Source organism: Corvus moneduloides, chromosome 29 (assembly GCF_009650955.1).
Source record: "Corvus moneduloides isolate bCorMon1 chromosome 29, bCorMon1.pri, whole genome shotgun sequence".
Classification (NCBI taxonomy): domain Eukaryota; kingdom Metazoa; phylum Chordata; class Aves; order Passeriformes; family Corvidae; genus Corvus; species Corvus moneduloides.
The window spans coordinates 3073807-3094164 of NC_045504.1; the positions used below are offsets into that span (position 1 = coordinate 3073807).

A 20358-nucleotide genomic window follows, 5' to 3' on the forward strand; every position below is an offset into this window, starting at 1 on the left:
TCCTGGTGGAGGGTGCCCCGTGTTTGGGGGGGTCCCCAGGGCGCTGCCCCCTCCCCGAGCACCGAGGGCTCCGTGAGGTGCCCCGAGCTGCCCCAGCCTCAGCTCGCACCGCACCCAGCGCGTTTCCCAGCAGTTTATTGAGTTGGGGGCCCCGGGGGGGGGGGCCGGGGACCCCCGAGAAGGGGTTGTGGGGGTCAGAAGCGCCGCTCGGCGTCGGGGACGCGGCCGTCGCGCAGCTCCCGCAGCCGCCGCAGCACCCGCGGCAGCTCCAGCTCGCCGAGCTGCCGGTTCTCCCGGGTCCGGACGCTGACGGTGCCGCGCTCCCGCTCCCGCCGCCCCACCACTGCGGGGGCACGGCCGTCGGCGGCGGCTCGGGGTCCCCGCGCCCCCCGGCCTGCACCGGCACCCCCCAAGCGCAGCAACCCCCCCACCCCCGGGGGACACGGGGGTCCCAGGAGTGTCTGCGGGGGGGTCCCAGAGCAGTCCCGGAGGGCTCAAAGGAGGTCCCAGAGGGGATGGGGGTCTCAGAGGGGCCCTGGGCAGGGGGTCCCTAAAACGGCGCTGGGGAGTTCCCGAATGGATCTCAGGGGGGTCCCAAGGGGGGGGACTGAGCTCCAGGAATCCCAGGGGGGTCTCAGGAGGGGTCTCGGCAGATTCCTGAGGGGGTCTCAGAGTGGTGCTGGGGGGTCCCAGGGGATTCCCAAAGGAGGGACCCAGGATGTGAATGGGGGTGGGGGCACGCAGCCACTCCCGGGGGGGTCCGGGGGGGGTCCCGGGGGTCTGCAGGCCATGCCCCACCCTTACCCAGCTGGAAGTTGTAGTGGGCGAGTTGGGCCCGGCGGATCTTCCGTGCCAGGGTGGTCCCGGGGTCCCCGTCCAGGTCGGCCATGAGGCCCCCCCTCCTCAGCACCACCTGCACCTGATCCCCCGGTGTCAGCGAGGGGCGTGGGGGGACATGGAGGGGTGGGACGGGGGTCGGGGGGTCATAGGGGGGTACAGGGGGAGGGGAGGACACGATGGGGGTGCTGGGGGAGCACGGCGGGGTCACACACTCACCTCCCGGGCGTAGTCCTCGACCTCAGGGGTCTGTGGGATGACCACAGCCTGCAGTGGGGACAGCCAGAACGGCCTGGGGGCACCAAGGGTCACTGGGGGTCACTGGGGAGCACGGGGGGAACACACAGGGAGGGGGTGCCCCAGGGGCTGCGGGGGTGTCCCCGGGATGGAGGTGCCCCAAGCACGGAGGGGTCCCGGGGATCCAGAGGGTGTCCTGGGGATCGAGTGTCCCCAAAACCAGGGAGTCTCTGTCCCATGATGGGGCACCCTGGGACAGGGGTGACACCGGGGATGAGGGGGCCCAAACATCTCGGGGTGTTTCTGGGAACCGGGGGCGTCCCCGGGGATTGTGTCCCAGGGACTGGGGGCTGTCTGAAGGACTGGGGGGGGTGTGGGGTGTTTGTGGGGACCCCCTCACCATCGCCCGCCGCAGCTCTCGGCCAGCACGGCCACCATGCGCTCCACGGAGCCCAGCACGGCCCGATGGACCAGCACCGGCCGCGCTGGGCCCCCGCTCGGGCTGGGGGGAAACGGGGGTCAGGGGGGGCAGGGGGGCCCTTGCCCCAGTACTGACACCGCCCAAATCCCCAGTTCCGCCTTCCCCACCCCAATCCTGAGACTCCCCAGCCCCCTGTCTGCCCCCCCCAATCCTGACCCCCCCCGGCCCCATTTCTGTCCCTCCACCCCAATCCTGATCCCCCTCCCAACCCCCAGTTCTACCCTCCCAATCCTGACATTCCTCAATCCCAATCCTGCTCGCCCAGCCCAAATCCTGATCCCCCCACACCAATGCTGAACTCCAGCCCAATCCTGCCCCCAACAAATCCCCCAGTTCTGCCCTCCTGCCCCGATCCTGCCCCGTTCCCAATACCTGGCATATTCCAGCTCGAATCTCTCGGGCATCTGGAAATCCAGCTGGATGGTGCCGCACTGGTGCTGCCGCCCCAGAGCATCCCGGATCTGGATATCGATCTGTTGGGAATAAAGGGGAGGGGGCGCTTCCAGAAGGGAAGCTTCCAGAAGGAAGATCCCCCCTTTGGGGATCCCCCTCCCCAAAATCCCTCACCTTGGGCCCATAGAAGGCGCCGTCCCCCGGGCTCAGCTCCCAGGGCTGCCCGAAATTCTGCAGGCTCCGCTCCAGCTGCTGCAGGGGCAGGTTGGGAGGGTCAGCGGGGCACAGTGCAGGGGGCACGGTACAGGGGGCATCATTGCACCTGCTCAGCGCGATCCCAAGTTTCGGGGTCCCCCAGGAATCCGTCAGGACGCGTGGCCAGGGCCAGGCGGAAGGAAAAGCCCAGGACGGCGTAGACAGTCCGGATGAAATCCAGGGAGGAATCAATCTCGCTCTCCAGCTGGGAAAGGGGTGTCAGGGGTGCAGGTGATACGTTCTGGGGGGCCAGGAGGGGTCAGGGGGACGGGCACCTGCTCCAGCGTGCAGAAGATGTGGGCATCATCCTGCTGGAAGCGCCGGACCCGCGTCAGGCCTGTCAGGGTCCCGGGGGGCTCGTTGCGGTGCAGGACCCCAAAATCTGCCAGGCGCAAGGGCAGCTCCCGCCAGGAGCGCGGCCGGTGGGCAAACATCAGGCTGGGGACGGACAGACAGACAGGCAGAGCCCCCAGGAGCCCCATGGGCACCCCAGGACCTCGTGACTCACCAGTGGGCCGGGCAGTTCATGGGTTTAAGGGAGAGGGTCTCAGGGGTGGCAAGGACGGAGAAGATGTGGGGGCTGTAGTGCTGCCAGTGCCCCGAGAGCTCCCAGAGCTGGGGGCTGAACAGGTTGGGGGTCACCACCTCGCTGAAGCCCCTCGCCCGGTACTCGCTCTGCGGGGACAGGGACGGGGAGGACGTCAGCTCAGCCCCACAGCATCGGCCATGGGGGCAGCAGGGACTGGCAGGGGCGAGAGCCGTGGCCATTGGGGCACGCCAGGAACTGGGGGGCAACTGTGAGCAGAGGGGTCTGGGTGTGAGGGGACGGGGTGCAGTGGGGTCTGTGGGGGGCACAGGCAGGGTCTGGGTGTCACGGGGGACGCAGCGGTGCCGAGCTGTGGTGGGGACGGGGTGCAGGGAGGTCTGGGGGATGGGGTCAGGGGAAGCCGCACCCGGATGAACTCCACAAGGGTGTTGTAGACGTGGGCGCCGCGGGGCAGGAAGAAGCAGCTGCCAGGGCTGAACTTGTGGAAGAAGAAGAGCTCCTGGTCCTGCAGCGGAGAGGGCGTCACCGGGGGGTCCCCATGGCTGTGGGGGACCCCCCGGCCCCTGGCAGGGCTCACCTTCCCGATGCGGCGGTGGTCCCGCTGGGCTGCCTCGTCCTGCGCCCGCTCCCACTGCTCCAGCTCCTGAGCGCTGGGGAAGGCCACGGCGGCCACCCGCTGGAGTGACCGGCCCCCGGCCCCCCCCCACAGCGCAGCCGAGCTCTGCGGGCACAGGGAGACGTCAGCGGGGCCGGGCACGGGGCCCCCACCCGGCACCTGCTGTACGGGGGGGACGTCAGCGGGGCCGGGCACCGGGACCCCCACCCGACACCCACCGTGAGCACACGCAGGGCTCCGATCAGCCCCGTGTGCCGGAGCAGGGGCCCGCGGCAGAGCTGGAGCAGGGGGCCGCACCTGAGGGATGAACGGACGGATGTGGGGACAGTTGTGGTGACCCACGGCCCCCCCAGTGTCCCCTGTGCTCACCTGTAGACTGTGGCCGTGGGGGATGTCACCTCCTCGAGCTGCTCCAGCTGGAATCTGTTGTGCTAAGAGAGGACAACAAAGAGGTGGGTGACGGTGGGCTCGGTGGCCTTAAAGGGGTGACACCGAGGGGGAAGTGACACCACGCTGGGGGGGGAGGACCAAGGCGGCGACAGCGGCACAGGTAACACCAAACGGGGGTGACACCGGTCCCGATGAGCATCACCCTGGTTGATCCAAACCAGTCCCCAGGCTGGCCTCCCATGCCCCATCCTGAGATGCGGAGGGGACGCTCTGGGGAGGGGGGGTCTCACCTGGAGAAGCTCGGCCAGCTGCTGGCGGGTGGCCTCGAGGCGCTCGAAGCGGTGTCGGGCACGGGCGAACGTGGCACAGGCCTCCTCAGCGCCGGCAGCTCCACGCTCTGCACGGTCCTGGGGGCACGGGGGCACGCTGGGGACACGCCGGGGACACGCCGGGGACCCCGCGGGCACCGCGTGTGCCCCGTCCTACCTGCTGCCCATGTGCACGTCGCAGAAGAAGCCGTCCTCGGTGGCCCGGGTGCTGCAAAGCGTCGCCCCGAAAAACTGCTCGGCCACCGCCCCCAGGACGCAGGCGCTGGAGCGCCAGAAAGCCTGAGGGGACATGGGGGACACAGAGGGGACACAGGGGACACAGCGGGCTGTGAGCGGAGCGGGGCGCAGGTCCGGCACCCCGGGCCCCGGGCTCACCTCCCGCCCTCGGGCGTGGAGAAGTCGAAGCAGCTCCAAGTCGGTGTCACATTCCAGCGGCCGGTCCAGGTCCTGGAGGGTCCCGTTCACCCGGGCCACCAGCGCCGCCTCCGCCAGGCCAGCCCTGCAGGGACATCAGGGACCCTTGGGGACACCAGAGACTCCGTGGAGATACTGTGGGGACCCCGTAAACCCCTGCGGGGACCCTGTGGGGATCATGGGGACCATGCCCCACAGTGGGAACCATGGGGACACGCTGGAGACCCCGTGAACCTCGTGGGACTCTGTGGGGACATTGAGGACACGGTGCGGACCCTACGGACCTCGTGGGACACCTCAAAGGGCCTGGGAACCTTGACAGGACACTGCGGGGACCGTGGGGGACACCCTGGGGACCCCCTGGGCCGTACCCGAGCTCCGTGGCCACCTGGAACGGGGTGGTTTGCAGGGCCCCGGCCGGGCCAGGCGGCGCCCGCCGGGCAGCGCGATGCGGATCGGGGTCCCGGGCGGGAGGCGGCCGCCCCCGGCCCCGCCGCCGGCCCCATCCCCGGGCCCGTCCCACCGCTCCGCCGCCGCCGCCGCCGCCCGCAGCCGCTGGAAGAGCCGGAGGCGCTCGGGGTCCGGCCCGGACACCTGGGGACGGGGATCACCGGGGGGTCACCAGGTCGCCCGGGGCGTGACGTGGCCGGCGCGGCCTGGGGAGCGGGGGAAAGGGGCGGGGGTGGTGGCGTGGGTGCACCCTGGGGCGGCGGGGGCTCCCGGGGGTCCCTCCCGAGCGCACCCGGTGCCGCCGGCGGGGCTCCCGCCAGCAGCAGGCCGCGGCGCCGCGCGCCGCGGCCATGGCGGACGCTCCGCCCCTTCCGCCGGAACACGGCCCCGGCCCGGGCTCCGCAACGCCGTGCTCCCCCCGCGGAAGCCGCATTGGACTCGCCCGCCCGTGCTGGGAGCGCCGCAGGCGGGACGGAACCATGGAGGGAGAGGGGGGCTCGGACCCAGCCGCGGCGGGGGCGCCCCGCGGGCCGGGGGTGTCCGGAGCGCACGCGAGAAAGAACGGACCCGCCAACGGCTGGTTTGGTACTTTTTATGCAGGTCCTGAAGCCCACACCGGTATCAAACAGGTACGATGGAGGCAACTAAAAACCAACAAAAAATAATTAAAATAAATCAAGTAAAATCCCAACTTCATATAAAAGCCGCGGGGGCGGCCCTGGGTGTGGGGGGGACCCCTTTCAGCCCCCCGCCAGGCTCCGGCTGCGCGTGGTGAACGATCCCAGTGGGAATTAAAAAGTGATTGTTATATACACACACATAGAAAGTCAACAGTGATCCTGGGGGAAAAAAAAAAAAACAAAACAAAAAAACCAAACCAAAAAAAATCAGAAGATCCCCAAATTAACCCAAACCCAACCGACAGTCTTCCCGAGCAGGGGCGACGGGCTTGGGCCTCCTTGCTGCCAGAGTCCCACATCCCATGGAGCTCCAAGGTGGGTTTGGGTGGGTTCCTCGACCCTTTTTGCCTTGTTTTGGTGCTTTTGGCAGACAGGAGGAACAGGGGGGTCTCCCCTCCCTGCAGCAGCAATTTGGGGATCGGCTGAAAACCAACACCCCAACACCACTCAGCGCTCCTCTCGAAGCTTTCAGAGTTTTTTGTTTTTTTTTTTTTTTTAATTTTTTTTTCGTTTTTTTCAACTACTACTGAAGTTTTTTTATTTAACAGCAACGTGGCTTCTTCTTGTTAAAACATTGTTTTGTGTCTGTTTTCTTGTCTCACCCAGTGCTGGGGGGCTGGGGGTAGAACCAACCAAAAAACACAGAACATTTAATTTAGGAGAAGGTTACGGGGGGTCTCAAGGGGAAGAAAAAAGAAAAAATGAAAAAAGAAAAAGAAAAAAAGAAAAAAACAAAAAAAAAAAAAAAAAGAAATGAAAGGGCAGCCCCGGGAGCTGGGCAGCTGCTTCAGTACCGGGGAGGAAAGAAGGGGCGCTTAGGGGTGAAGAAGGGGGCTCCCCCCCTTCCGAAGGGCGGCCGTGGCCGCTTCAGGCTCTGGAAGGGGTCTCTGCCGCCGAAGGGCTCCCGCGGGCGGAACTCGGCGCGGGGCGTGCGGAGCAGGACGGAGCCGCGGCCCCCGGGGTCCCGGTGGGCGGGGGGGCCCAGCCCGCGCGCGGCCCCCAGCTGCTCCCGGGGCAGCGGCCCGGGCCCCGCGGGCTCTCGCGAGCGGGGGCAGGGCGTCCCGCGGCTGCGCCGCCCCCGAAGTGCTCCTTCAGCGTCCCTTGCATCGTACCGTGCTCCTTGGGGAAGGCGCCGGCGCCGTGCTCCAGGGGGGGCGGCGCGGGGAAGGAGACCCCGCCGTGCTCCCCAGGCCGGCGGTGCTGCGCGGGAGAAGGGGACCCCGGCGTGCTCCCCGGGGGACCGGGGGCGGCGGGAGGGGGCGTGGGGAACGGGACCCCCGCGTGTTCCACCGAGGGGGGCGGGGGGACGCGTGGTGGCAGCGGGAGCGGCGCGGGCGTTTCCTTGGAGAAGGGGTTGGCGTTGATCCACCGACGGCATGCGCGGAGGGACCGAGTGATCCCTCGGGAAGAGGCTGCCGTGGTCCTTGGTGGGAGCGGGCGGGGGCACGGCGGGCGGCCCCACCGGGTCCCGTGGGGAAGGGGTTCCCGTGCTCCAGGGGAGGCGGCGCGAGGGGCGGCGGCGCGGCGGCAGGTGGTGCTCGAAGGCGGGGCTGAAGTTGTTGGTTCGGAAGTTGTTGACGCTCTCCGGGAAGGGCGGCACGTGCTCCTTGTAGGGCGCCGGGAAGCCGCCCATGCCGGGCAGCTCCGAGGAGCCTGAGGGCCCGTTGTCGAAGGCGCTCCCGCCGCTGCTCAGCTCGAACCAGCCCGCCCGGCTCCCCTCGCGCCCGTGGCCCCGGCTGCCCTTGCCCAGCACCCGGATGGACTCCACGGTCTGGATCGGCTCCCCCGACATGCCCCGGCTCGAGGCGTTGTGGTAGCCCAGCGTCTCGATGGGGGCCCCCTTCTCCTCGGTGCTGTCGGGCAGGTCCAGGCAGGAGGAGGAGACGCGGGTCTCGATGCGGTAGTGCTCCTCCGGCGGCTGCGGCTCGCCCTTCACAGCCCCGGACAAGCTCCCCACCTCACCGGAGCTGCTTTTGGGAATCTGCCCAAAATGCTTCTCCTCGGAGGGCTTCCGGGAGGCGTTTTTGAGCATGTTCTTGAACTCAATGGTGGAGGTGGCGGAGATGGAGGAACCCATGGGTTTGTCCCCACCCGCCGCGGGTGGTCGGCTGGCGGGGCTGGGGAGGGCGTTCTGGGGGCAGAAGAGCGAGCGGTTGGGGAAGCGCGTGGGGCGAGTCCGAGTATTGCTTCTGCGGGAGGCCAGGTTTGGGCAGGGTGTTGTGGTTGGAGTCCGGCGTGAAGAACACATCGTTCTTGCTGGGCGACGGGGACCCATCCGAGGCCGAGTCCTTCCCCCTGCGGCCGTAGCTCCCAAACATCCCTGGGGACGAGGCCAGCGGGTCGCAGCTCTCGCTCTGATCCAGGATAGACCTCATGGCCGGGGGGAAGGACGGCTTCACGCCAAACTCCTGTGACCGCTGACCGTAGCTGGACAGCACTGGCTGGTACTCTGCAGAATCTGGGAGTTTACTCGATTTCAGGATAGACTTGACCGGCTTCTTCTCCAGGTTCAGCATGGCCGAGGGCGGCGGCCCGGAGTAGTCGAAGTCGCGGTAATCCTCGTCTTCTTGGAAAGATGTGTCTGGGTAAAACTTCTCCTGGGAGGAGTCCATCAGGGAGGAGGGCATCTCCCTGCTGTCCGCAGGCGGCTTGTACAGGCTGGCCGGAGATTCTCTGCCAAGGCCGAAGGGCCGGTAGCCGTGCACGGAACTGGGAAGTTCTTGGGAATATCCATCATCCCGGCCCTGCAGAGGCGACCTTGTACTGCTGGGAGTCGAAGAACCGGGGCTCATGATTTTCGACAGCAGGGAGATCGTGTCGACGTTGCTCGACGTCGGCTTGTCCATCATCTCGTCCTGGGTGGGTGTCCCGCTGCGCTCGTCGCGCACCGGCGTCCCGTCCACATTGTCCATGGAAGTGCTGGTGGGACCACGCTGGAAGTCAGAGGTGTGACTCTCCGTTGCCATGCTGGACCCCAAGCTGCTGAGGATGGGAATATTCAAGTTCAGGCCACTGAAGCCAGGATTTCCCTTCAGGAAATTGTGTATCTTCATCTCCAAACTGGGAGAAGGGGGTTCGGATTCCAGCTTGGCTTTTGAAATTTCGGAGGACTGACCCAGTGAGGTTTCTGTTGGCAAAAGGGAGGAAGGACTGGTAGGGTGGGAACTGGAAAATCCCAGGGAATTGGTTGGTGGCTTAAAACCAGAGCTTGACAGTGCTGGGGTATGTCCGACGGGAGCCTTATTGACTGAAGTGGAGGAAACCTCTGCAGTGGTCGAGTTTGGAGAATAACCAAAACTTTTGGCTATAAAGGACTGCGGATTGGAAGGAACATTCCTCCCCTTCATGCATGGCACGGTCGTGTTGGCTGGCGATGCCGAGGTGCTCTGCGAGGCAGCTTCTCCCGACTGAACGGTGTTCCCAGCCACGCTCTGCAGCAAGGACGACAGCCCTGGAAAACAGAACTGCTGTATCAGCTACTGAGGGCAGAGGCAAATCACCCCAAGCCACTGCCACGGGAAAGGCTCCTGTGTTCGCCGTTCCGTAACACCCCCCTCAGGCTCTGGCACAACAAAGGACTGGATTTTGCTGCAGTGACAGTAGCACCCAGTGAGGTGCAACCTTCCACCAGAGGCTTGGATTGATCCACAAATATAAATTACACCATCGAGTCAGTTGGGTAAGAGTCTGGTCTGCAGCCAGGAGTGGGAACCTGGCCGGGTGACCCTGGCAAGGTGCCGGAGCAGGAGCAGAACCTCTGGGAAACTTTCTGCACATAAAAAACACAGAGACCTCTCAGTCTCCTGTCCTGCCCAGGAGCCTCACAGGGAATGTTCCAGACACGTGCGCTTCGGCCGCAGCACAAGCAGGAAGCACAGAGAAGTGGCAGATCTCACTGATCCGTGACACCTGTGCTACCTGAGGACCATCCACATGTGCCACACACGTGAAACATTCCAGTGAAGTTTTTCTCCCTCTGTTCTCACTTAGGACAAGCAGGGCAGCACGTTTCAGCCCGGCCACTGTCCCCAAACACCAGCCAGCCCACCCCCAACACCCACCCCAGTACCTTGCAGCGCTGGCGCCGTCTGAGTCTGGGTTTTGGAGAGAGCCGACAAAATGCTTTCCGGAGTTATCTCGACTTTGGAGAGAATATTTGCTAATGGATTCGAAGGAGCAGACGGGGTTCCCAGGACAGGAGTCTTCAGGCCACTGGCAAGAGCTGTGGGGCTGGTCGGCGTCCCCGGCGAAGGTCTCGAGGCGGGACTGACCCCTGGGGCGGGAGCACACACCACTCACCTGCGCTGCTCCGGCAACGCACGTGCTTCTGACTCAGGTCTCCCACAGGCACAACTGAGCACGAGCAAGGAGAGGCTCAAGGAGTGACACCGTGTGCCAGAGACCGAGCCAGAGCTCCGAGAGCAGTGACCCACTCACCACCCAGCTGCGTCAGTGCCGGCGCCCACGGCCCGGCTCAGCACTCACCTGTGCTCTTCATCACCGATGTCAAACTGCTCAGGATGGAGCTGATCTTGGCCAGGTCCACGTTGGCCAGGTTGGGTAAGGCGAGTGCCGGTGCTGGAGCGATGGGAGTTGTGCTCACCACCTTCGGAGCCGGGGGGGTTGGAGGGGCTGGGGCCGGCGTCGTCACCGTCCCCGAGGCCGTGCCGGCCACAGCAGCCGACGGCACCGCTTTGGGGACGCTCTCAGTCTTGGTGGGGGCCGGGGCCGGAGCAGCCTGTTTGTCCTTCCTCTCCTCCACTGCAGCAGAGAGGGTGGAACAAGAGCAGAAAGGTCACTCAGTCCCCCGAAAAGACTCAGGGCACATCGGTTCTGATTCCCACAGATGTACAGACATCTTCGGTAAGTGTTTCGGGAGATGGACATGGATCGCAGTGGGACTGGGACTTCCCTGCTAGTGCCAGGAGATCCAAACCCAACAGCCCCGGCCCACAGCCCAGCACGGGCTTTGCGCCTCCTCCACATCCCAAGTGAGGCTGGAGAGGGCTGGTTTGTCCTGCAGTTCCCCCACGACAATCACGTACCGATGATTTTAGACGTATCGTCCTCCACATCGGAGAGCTCCATGTCTTCCACGTCCCGATTGTCTGTCGCAGGCTCTGGAGAGACCATCTTGCGGCCTCCAGCTGCTGGAGACCGGGTGCTGTTCTCCTCCCCCATGCCCTGGAAAGGGGACTCGGAGCCTGTCGGAGATGGGGCGTCCATGCTGGGAGAAGGGACGGGAGACTCCTCGGGATCCGGAAGGGTTGCTTTCAGCTGGTCCAGCTTTTTCTTCAGATTGCTCACACGATTAGCAAATGTTTTATAGGCCTAAAGAAGGAAGGACACCAGACTGAGATCTTTCATGCCTCAGTCGCTCCCCTGAGGAAGCAACATGCAGCCTGAGAAAACCAATTCCAAATCCCTGGACCCTGCAGTGGTAAGAACTCGGCTTCTCCGTGGGACTCACAGGGCAACAACCACAAAAAGTGGGGAAGATAAAACCTTTTTCCACTGACTTGAAACAATTTTCATAACTCCCCTGTTTTTTAACAAATACATTCTGCCCATTTGGGGCTTTTGGTAGGGTCTGGAGGGTGTTGGTTGTTTTTGTAGCACTTTACTACCGTCCTTTCTTCGCTTGTCTAGTTCCCACATAAATCACAAGTTTCCAGAATTCAGGATTTGTCACACTAACTGTAATTTTGCCCCATTTAAGAACCTAGAGGGGCTCCAAAATTCCAGCAACACACACAAACTGAGCTTCCAACTGCTGGATTTTGAGAGCATATCCTTGTCTTGCCCAAAGCCTCAATTCTACCCTCTTTGGAAACCACCCATACAACAATCCCATCAACTTTTTAATTTGGGAATAGAGAGATGAGGCATCTTCCAGCCTCCGAGGTGCCCAGTGAGCACAGGCAGATGCTGTTCCACCTGTGGAGGATCCAGAAAAGGCACACTTACATTTGCCACCACCTTTACTTCTTTGTACTGTGCCTCATAGAATATCCCGGCGTTCTCCAGCGCCTCGGTGAGCGAGGGGCCGTTCTTCACTTGCTTGTCCAAGCCATTGACAAATTCCTCCAGCTTTGAACTTGCTTCTTCAAACTCCTTGGAGAACTTCTTCCCTCCTGTTTTATCTGTAGGGAGATGGACACCATGGAAGTGAGCTGCCACATGCCATGGAAGTGTGGCCTCAACAGCAGCACCCGGGATATCGCGACAGCGGAGCTGCACACTCCCAGACCACCCGGGTCATGCACTGGGATCTGGCAAGGAGGAGGCCTGGTTGCTGGCAGTGTTGGTTTGCAGCCAGTCATTCTCTTGGTCTAAGCTCTGCACCTGAGAGTTCCCGCAGGGATTCAAACTAACCAAGATTTTTGGCTCCTGATTGCTGGTTCTTAACCCCACTCTGAAATTCTGGCGTTTTCCGTCTCGACGGAACCGAGGAGCTCCCACCACTCCTTGGGTGCCCTCGGGGCTTTACCTTTCAAGCACTTGAGTGTCTCGGTGCTGCAGACGTCCACCCTCATAGTGGAAAGCTGCTTCTCCTTCAGCTCTATCTGATCTTCCGAGCGCTTGTACAGCAGCAGCTCATCAATGAGGGACTGGGGCTGGAAAAAAGCAAACAGGAAAAGCCTCCTCATCACATTCCAGGGAAGAGAAGCCCTGCCTCCGCTCTGGCTCCAGACCGCTTCCAAGCGAGAGCTAACCCAGGAACCATGTGGATCCCAGGATTTTTAACCTCAAATCTCACGATCAGCAAACCTGGGCTCAGGCAGGAGCTGCAGTTACACAGGTCTCCTGGTTAAGAGCAGGGACAGGTCTTTGCATTTCATGAACGTGTTCCCCTCTGTCAGGGGACCGAATTCAGACCAATTTCTTGCCACTCCAGACTCCTCTTCACAAGGATGTTCTTAGCCTGCCCAGACCCTCCCCATGTTGGCCCCGTGGGTGTCACAGCCCCCACATCACAGATGGCTCTTGGGCCTGGGGTCACCCCACATGCAAACCCCCCAAGCTGGGGGTCAGTGCCATGGGTCACTTCCACTCACAGACTTACTCGGAATTCGGCGACAATCTTGGACTTCAGAGCAGCTTTCGGGTTGGTGGAGGCTGTGGGGATAAAGGAAAATTGTGAAGAAATCAAGGAACCACATCCCAATGGGAAGTCAGTCACAACAGGCAGCCTAAGAAAAGGTATTTTAAGATAACTCCATGTGTTACCCATCACATCCTCCCCTCCATGCATGAGCCCCTCAATGCTCCGGGCTCCTGGCAGCTCATGGGGCATGGACACGTGCACCTGGATTGGGACCAACAAGTGACACTGCTGCTTTTTAACATGCTCTTAACGTTTCCTGGGCACACCTTTTCCCCAGGAAGACGAGTTCCTGCAAGGGTTGATCTCACGGCCTTATCCAAGGAGTTACAGCTCTCTACAAGGAAGGGAATGTTATTCCCAAACTGCCAGACCTGGAGCTGGCATGGAGCCCAGGTTTCCTGTGGGCAGGGTCTCCCCTGGGAAATTCCTAGGTCTGACCATGCCCAGGGCCTTAACAACTGTCACACCTGGTTACAGGGTGGGGGAACGAGTCCTGCTGGCAAGAGACTGAATCCATCACATTCTGGACAAAACAGGAGAAATAGGAAAGAAGAAGTAAGGAGCTGATGAGAAGCAAAGCGCTAAACCCTCCATCCATGCTGGATACAGTTCTGTCTGGGAAAGCAGCTTGTGGTGTAAAGCCCAGTAATAAACACTCTCAAACTCTTCTGTCCTTCTGATGTCGCCCTGCGCCTCTCGTCAAACCTGATGTCCCACACGTCACACCTGACATCTCACCACCTCCGTGGGGACCACTCAGGGCTTTGGCACAAAAGGAGATCATTAGGGCCGCTCTGTTATAATAAATTCCCTCCTGCTGGTCTGAGTCCTGAGCTGTTGGACTCCCACATCCTGTCCCTGCACTCCCAGCTCCAGGCGCCCCCTCCCAGCCCAGCCTGCTGGGCAGGAGTGTTCCTGAGCACAAAGGGAACGTCCACCTCCTGCTTCTCTCTGTCTTCTCTCCATCTCTGACCAGTCTAAGACCAGTTTCCAAGAGGTTCCACCAGCTCTCTCCTCTCCTGTCCACAACCTCTGCTCTCCTATCTTATTTCTGCCTCACTTCTTTTCTGCACATAGTGGTTTTCTACCAACACCTCCTTGGTGTGCACATCGTGGGGCCCTTCTGAGCTGCAGGCTCAGCCTTTCTGCTCCTCGAGCAGCCAATTTCTGCATTAGTGCACAGAGTTCACAGTGGTTCCTTACTTTGTGATTTCTTCCACGGCTTATTCGGTTTGTTCAGAGACTCTTTCAGCTGCTTCTGAGTTTTGAAAGTGGTACCTGGAAAACATTTCATTTTTGGCAGTCTGGCATTATGGGAGTCCTGTCAGAATGTGGTTTTTGGTGCCGTACAGTTGCACGGTGAAAGAGTGAACAGAAATTTGTTTTAAAATACCTCGACCAACTTCCTTAGAGGAGCTGCTGGATGCCCAAGAGAACCTCAGTTTACTCAGGAATGCAGCAACCTGGGGGTGGTCTGCCATTTTTAAATCAAGTTTCTGTTTGCCCTTACACTAAGACAGTTCAAAAATCACAGTAAAAAGGGAAAACACAAGGAATCTAAAAATCAAACTCTTTGGGGAGGCTGTAATGGAATCAGCATCGAACAGGCAGCAGTGCCCCTTGGGAAAGCAGCCACAATACCTGATTTACCTGAAATCTCACAGACTTGTTTTCAGGTTACAGAAATGAGGGATTTCAGAGCAGAAGCACAAACGTCACTTCTCAGCATGCAACGCCCAGCTCAAGCCTGTCCTCGTGCCACAGCCCGACCCGAGACACCACGTTCCTCCTGCTGTGATGGCCACCGGCCCTCAGACCACTCCTGAGGGCTTCCTGAGCACCTTCAGCTCGCGATGATGTGAGTGAAGCCAAAACCTGATTTCCTGCAAGTACTGGAGCATTGGCTAATCCCTGGTTTTAACCAACTCCACGTGTTTCTTCCCTAAGGACTTGAGGACTCTTCACCCTCCAGCTTTGCTTCTGCCTCTTCCTGCCCCACAAATATTATTACTTAAACCAGCCTGCTACTGAACAGGACCCAGAGGTAGAGCCAGAGCCCCCTGGTCAGGATGTGTAGGACCATCTCAGCCTCACGTTCTGTTTGCTCTCAGCTGAAGCAGTTCCAGCTCATGTGGAAGAATTCACAGCTGCCTTCAGAAAGGTACGAAAGAGGTGAAGCAGGAGAATCCAGCGCTGCTCACGTCCCACACCCGGCTACGTTACAGCCTGTGCCAGGTGCAAATGCCCCTCATTCCCCTCAGTGGCCCCAGACTATCTCTACAGCTTCGCCGAGCTCACGGGGCAGTTTGTAAGGTGACAAATGAGGAGCGTAAGTAACTTACTCAGTGCTTCTTTCAGTGCCAAAATGGTTTCCTCGGGGTACACATTTCTGTCCTCCCAGATTTTGAAGATTCTTTCGATGGATTTGGAAACGGATGGATCCCTGGAAGAGAAGAGTTCTTTACCCCCTGGCTGCAGGACACTGGTGTGAGGCTTCCCTCATTCCACCTCACAGGATAATTTGACCCGAACCACCCCCGTGTGCAAATTAAAACCCAGCTCACGCCCACCCTGGCCCACTCTGCAAACACGTGGCTGCTCAAACAGAACCCTTTAAGTTCTGCTGATGTTTCTACAGAGTTTGAGATGTCAGCAGAAGATTCCCCCTTTCTGAGACACTCGGCCTCCCAGCACCCCGTTAGTTCATTACTCACTTCACTAACGAGGCGGCCTCGGGAAGCACCTCTGCGAAGGTGTCCCGAAAGACAATGGCATTTTTCCTCTTGCAGTTCTGTATGACATCATTGGCCAAGTAAAAAAGGTTCAGCCGATGAGGAAAAGCAGCTGAGGACAAAAGAAAACTTAGAGTCAGCATCAGACACAAGTACCACAACAACCACACCTTGATCCCAGTATTTCAGTGCTGCTTTTGGGAAAGTTTCAGAGTTTTCAAGGTCCAGCAGGCAAACCCCAGGGGCTAGAGAGGGCACCTGCAGTTTACAAATGATTTCCAGACTCCCCCAGCTATGCTCACTCCTCTGACCCTCCTCATGTTCAAAAGCTCCAACCTGAGTTACTTCATCAAACCCCTTCCCCAGGGTGGGTAAAGCTCATCCACATGCTAACGATGGTAATGAGCCCCTTCACTTCACTAAAGGACATTCCCAAGGACTGAGAGGGTGTTACTCCACATGCTCCTGTGTTGTCACCTCTCACCCGCCTGTGTCACCCCCGGATGCAACCAGATTCAGTTTTATCTACAAATCCCTCATTCTCTATCCTGCTTCATTTTCCAGTTGTCCCTACGTTGGTAGAGCCACTTCCCACAGCACGGCTGTGTCTTGCAGCTCTCCTGGTCTCCAGGATTCCTCTCAGGAAGCTCAGCATCCTTCCTGGCCCAGAGCCCTGGGTGGGAGCTTGCCCCTCACTCACAGCCTGAAAAAGCTCCCAGCAGAAACGTTCTGCCCATGCTGCCCTCCCGACATCAGGGAGAGCTCACAAGTGAGCTCCAGTTCAAAAGGAAGATCCTGCACAGGAGATCCTCCTCTGAGGGGAAGCAGAGCTGAGGACACAGGAAAAGGCTTAGCTCAGATGGGTCCTCAAATCCCCACGGGTCGATGTCCTTAAGCCTCCCTGAGCCCCCGCCAGCAGCACTGGTTCTCCTGCGCCCTTGAGCATCACTCCAGCCTCGGGCGAGGAAGGACACGGGGACAGAGCCCTCGGGAAGTCCCTGCTCCTGAAGCCCTGTTCCTCCACTGTCCCTGCCCCGGGACACACAGCAAAGGCGTGAGAGCCAAGCCACGAGTCACTGCCAGCAGCTGCTCACCCCCAGCCCCACACGGAGCCCCGGCTCCCACATCCCAGAGGAGCTTTTATCCCTGACCCTGCTCCTCTGGCCGCCCCAGCTCCCATATCCCAGGAGAAGCTTCTCCAGCACAGACTCAGCGAGCCAAGGACTTACCACCAGAACCTGTTGCTCACAACCTGTGCCCTGAACATGCTGACAGGGCAGGCTGAGGTGGGTTTTCTGGAGCACAGAGCGCTCTGTTCTGCCCGGAGGGCTGGGAATTCAACTGGAGCAGGGCTGCACTCGCCTGGCTTTCCAAAACAATTTGGAGCCAGCTTTCCCCAAAATGCCAGCCTCAATAATCTCTCAGATCATCATCCCATTGGAATGGGGCTTCTGTGATTTAGTTAAACCAGTGCTCTAGTGCCAGTTCTCCTGCTGCTCACTGGGTGTTCCCTCCATCCCAGAGACGTTTCAGCAGCAGAGACCAATGATTCCAGATCTTAATAATGTAAAATAAATTTCAAAAAACTATGAACCTTTGATTTAAACAATCCAACATCTACACGGCAGAAAGAAATCTGGACTGGGGCTCCAGCCTGACGCTGACCACACAGAGCACCACCTGCCCAGAGCCAAGTTGGTGCCACAATGTATAAACCAAGGTACCACAGAGGAGGAGAGACCCATGCTGGGTCCACAGGAAGGCTATGGAGATGATCCACAAAGAAAACCAAGGGTCTTTGGCTCCAAGAAGCAACAGACTGTACCCGATGGGTGAACAGCTCCTCTCAGCTTAAACCAGCGAGGAAATACGGGCAAGCAGGAAACTGCAGAGCTGAGCCCACCCCAGCCCTGCCACCTGCTCCAAACCAGGCATGATGGCACCAACATAAACGGCATTTCAGAGCCTGTGGATGGGTCCCGTTTAACTCACACTAAACACGCTGACCAGACCCTCCTGCACGGACACTCGGATTCCCATCAGAAACCTCCCAAAGGTGGAGATACAGCAGCATCTCCTCACAGGAACATTCCTGCTGGGAAGCTCTGGCTGTGACCAGCATGGCTCATGCACAGGATGAGCCTTGACTCGGAAGCGAGATCCCAACAGCAACGTGTCAAATACCAGCACTCCTGTTCTTCCTAAAAGGACCCAGTTCTGTGTCCCAGGAGCCCCAACTCCACCACATTCCCCCTTGCCAGGAGCTCCCTGGGAAGAGCAGATTTGATGTGTTTGTAAGAGCTTTGGAGTTAAAACATTTAAAGACTCAGAAAGGAACCCAGAGCCACCTGTACTCGCTGTGGCACCACCAGTGAGCTCCTCTGGCTGGGACAGGGACTTCCCACAGCCTGAGAGCTGTGAGGTCCTTGGGGCAGAGGATGAAGTGTACCATGAAGGGAAAAGCAGGAAAAAAGCCCTATGGAAGCAGGAAGTAACCAAACAATCAGGGGTCAGGGCATGGCAGCATCGCAGCCGCTGTCAAGGATTGGTTTGGTGGGATGAGGTAGTTAACGAGGGACCTGGATAAAAGGAGGGGTGTGGAGGTGAGATCCTCACAAGGGCTGTGAAGGGAAACTTTGAAAGAATCCCACAAAATCCAACAAGAATTCCAGGCTGGTGCCAAGGGCTCAGGGCAGGAGCCAACAGCGCAGCAGCAGACGGGAGCCGGGGCAGAAACAGGGCATCAAGGACCTGAGGGTGGGAACAGTTCAATGGCTTTTGATGAGCCTGGGAAGGGGGAAGGAGTGATGGAAGAGCACTGAGGGCCTAGGGAGGAGCCAGGACAACTGTGACAAGGGACACCATGTCCAGAGGAGTTGGCACATCCCGAGGAGAGATGGGCTGGATTTTCTTCAGGGGGCATGCGCTCGGAGAGCCCCAAGGATGATGCCACAGTGCTAAGGGGGGTCCAAGGGAGGAGGATTTCCAGGAGAGCTGGCAGCAACAGCAAGGCAGGAGGACCCGGAGCACTTCCTCCGAGGCTCTCACCTTCCTCTCCTTAATCTCATGGAGTACAAACAAAACAGATCAAACTCTGGGGAAAGAGCATCTTCTGCATTCTGCAGTAGTGCCTCGACAGAGAAACTCAACTCTCCCAAACTTTCCAAAAGGTCCAGCACACACTTTGCAGTGGGAATGTTATCTCCACGTTCCTGCCAAGCAAAGCTTCCTTGAACTCCCACAAGAAGAGTCAAACCTTCCCACAGCAGTGGAGATAACACTGCTGTGCTGAACCTCCTGCCAACACCAACCTTCTCCCTCCAGGCCAGGGACGCATCCTGATGGGCACTGCAAACCCCAGCGCTGGCACCCGGCCTGGCTGTGCCCACCCCAAGCTGCTCTGGCCAGGCAGGGCACAGAAACAGGCCCTGGTCCTGGAGGCTCCAGAGTCCTGCTTTAGGAGATAATGGATTCAGGAGGACAAAGGTGCCACCACTGAGGTGCAGGCGAGCATGTTGTGTTCTTCCAAGGATGACAAGGTGATGCACACGGGACAAGAGGGAACGTTTTCAAAGTAAAAGGGACAGATTTAGATTAGGTGTCAGGAAGGAATTCTTCCCTGCGAGGCAGTGAGGCCCTGGCAAAGGTTGCCCAGAGAAACTGTGGCTGCCCCATCCCTGGAAGTGTCCAAGGCCAGGCTTGGAACAACCCGGGATAGTGGAAGGTGTCGCTGCCCATGGCAGGGGGTGGGACTGGATGGGCGTAAAGGTCCTTTCCAACCCAAGCCTTTCTATGACGATGAGCCCGACGCTGCGCAGCGGCCGCCGACACCGCTCGGTCCCCGAGCCCCGATGGCGGGGCCGGAACCCCCGGCCCGGCCGCGCTCGCTGCGCCCCGTTCTGCCCCCGGCCGCCCCCCGGCCCCGCACTCACAGCGGCGCAGCCACTTCATCCAGTGGTACACGATGGTGCTATGGTGCCGCTTGTTCTCCAGGCACCACGAGGAGAGGCCCTGGATCGACTCCATCGTGTTGGTCACCGCCTGCAGCTTCCTGTCGAGCGAGGCCTCGAGCGCGCCGGCCGCGGACGAGGCGGCGGCGGCCGAGGAAGAGGAGGAGGACGAGGAGGCCCGACCGCCGCCTCCGCCGCCCGCCGCCATCTTCCCGCGCTGCTCGCGGCCGGGCCGCGCGGGGGGCGGCGGGGCGGCGCCTCACGGGGCGGCGGGGCCCGGGACGGGGCCGGGCGGCGGTCACGGCCCGGGGGATCGAGGGGGGCCCGGGGGTGCTCGGGCGGTGCCAGAGGCGGCGGGAGGCGGTCTCGGCCGGGGAGAATCGCTCGGCCCGGGCGGTGCCAGAGGCGGTCCCAGCCCGGAGGGATCGCGGGGCCCCGGGAGTGCCCCGGGTGGTGCCGGAGGCGGTCCCGGCCCGAGGCGGTGCCGGTACCGGAGGCGGTCACGGCCCGGCCCCCCCCCGCGCGCGCCGCCCGCCCCCCCGCCGCCATTTTGTGACTCCCGCACACGGGCGGGACGCGCACGCGCATGCCCCGCCCCCGTGGCGCCTGCGCGCGCGCCCGCCCCGCCCGGCAAGATGGCGGCGCCCTCGCCAGCCGCTTCCCCCCCTGGCTGCCTGTGAGGGGGCCGAGAGCGCGGGCACCGCGCGAGGTAAAAACGGCGTTTATGGCGTAAATCCCGGAATCGCTGAGGTTGGAAAAGACCTCCGAGTGCAACCTGTGACCGACTGCCACCTTGGCACCCAGCCCAGGGCACTGAGTGCCACATCCAGTCATCAGTGCCTTGAACGCCTCCAGGGATGGGGACTCCACCAGCTCCTGCCCACCCTTTCCAGGAGGAAATTCCCCCATGTCCAACCTGAACCTCCCCAGGCACAGCCT

The 20358-nt window shown here is 60.9% G+C and overlaps 2 protein-coding genes across 2 annotated transcripts; both read right to left on the reverse strand.

The window, feature by feature from the left end:
- Positions 1 to 118: 118 nt before the first annotated feature.
- TARS2 (threonyl-tRNA synthetase 2, mitochondrial) lies at positions 119 to 5301 on the reverse strand. Its single transcript, XM_032093561.1, is given in 20 exon segments — positions 119 to 343; positions 805 to 919; positions 1057 to 1129; positions 1475 to 1576; positions 1928 to 2028; positions 2123 to 2200; positions 2271 to 2408; positions 2479 to 2641; positions 2712 to 2878; positions 3157 to 3255; positions 3328 to 3471; positions 3585 to 3663; positions 3736 to 3797; positions 4047 to 4135; positions 4138 to 4163; positions 4243 to 4364; positions 4461 to 4584; positions 4871 to 4920; positions 4923 to 5093; positions 5242 to 5301. Coding segments are annotated over 20 exon segments (2112 nt in total). The 3' UTR covers positions 119 to 194.
- Positions 5302 to 5525: 224 nt separating this feature from the next.
- RPRD2 (regulation of nuclear pre-mRNA domain containing 2) lies at positions 5526 to 19644 on the reverse strand. The gene is given in 14 exon segments (XM_032093555.1): positions 5526 to 6677; positions 6680 to 6991; positions 6993 to 7787; positions 7789 to 9080; positions 9699 to 9902; positions 10115 to 10390; positions 10675 to 10960; positions 11597 to 11772; positions 12120 to 12246; positions 12696 to 12748; positions 13941 to 14015; positions 15080 to 15180; positions 15452 to 15581; positions 19402 to 19644. Coding segments are annotated over 14 exon segments (4314 nt in total). The 5' UTR covers positions 19628 to 19644; the 3' UTR covers positions 5526 to 6416.
- Between the last annotated feature and the right edge of the window lie 714 nt (positions 19645 to 20358).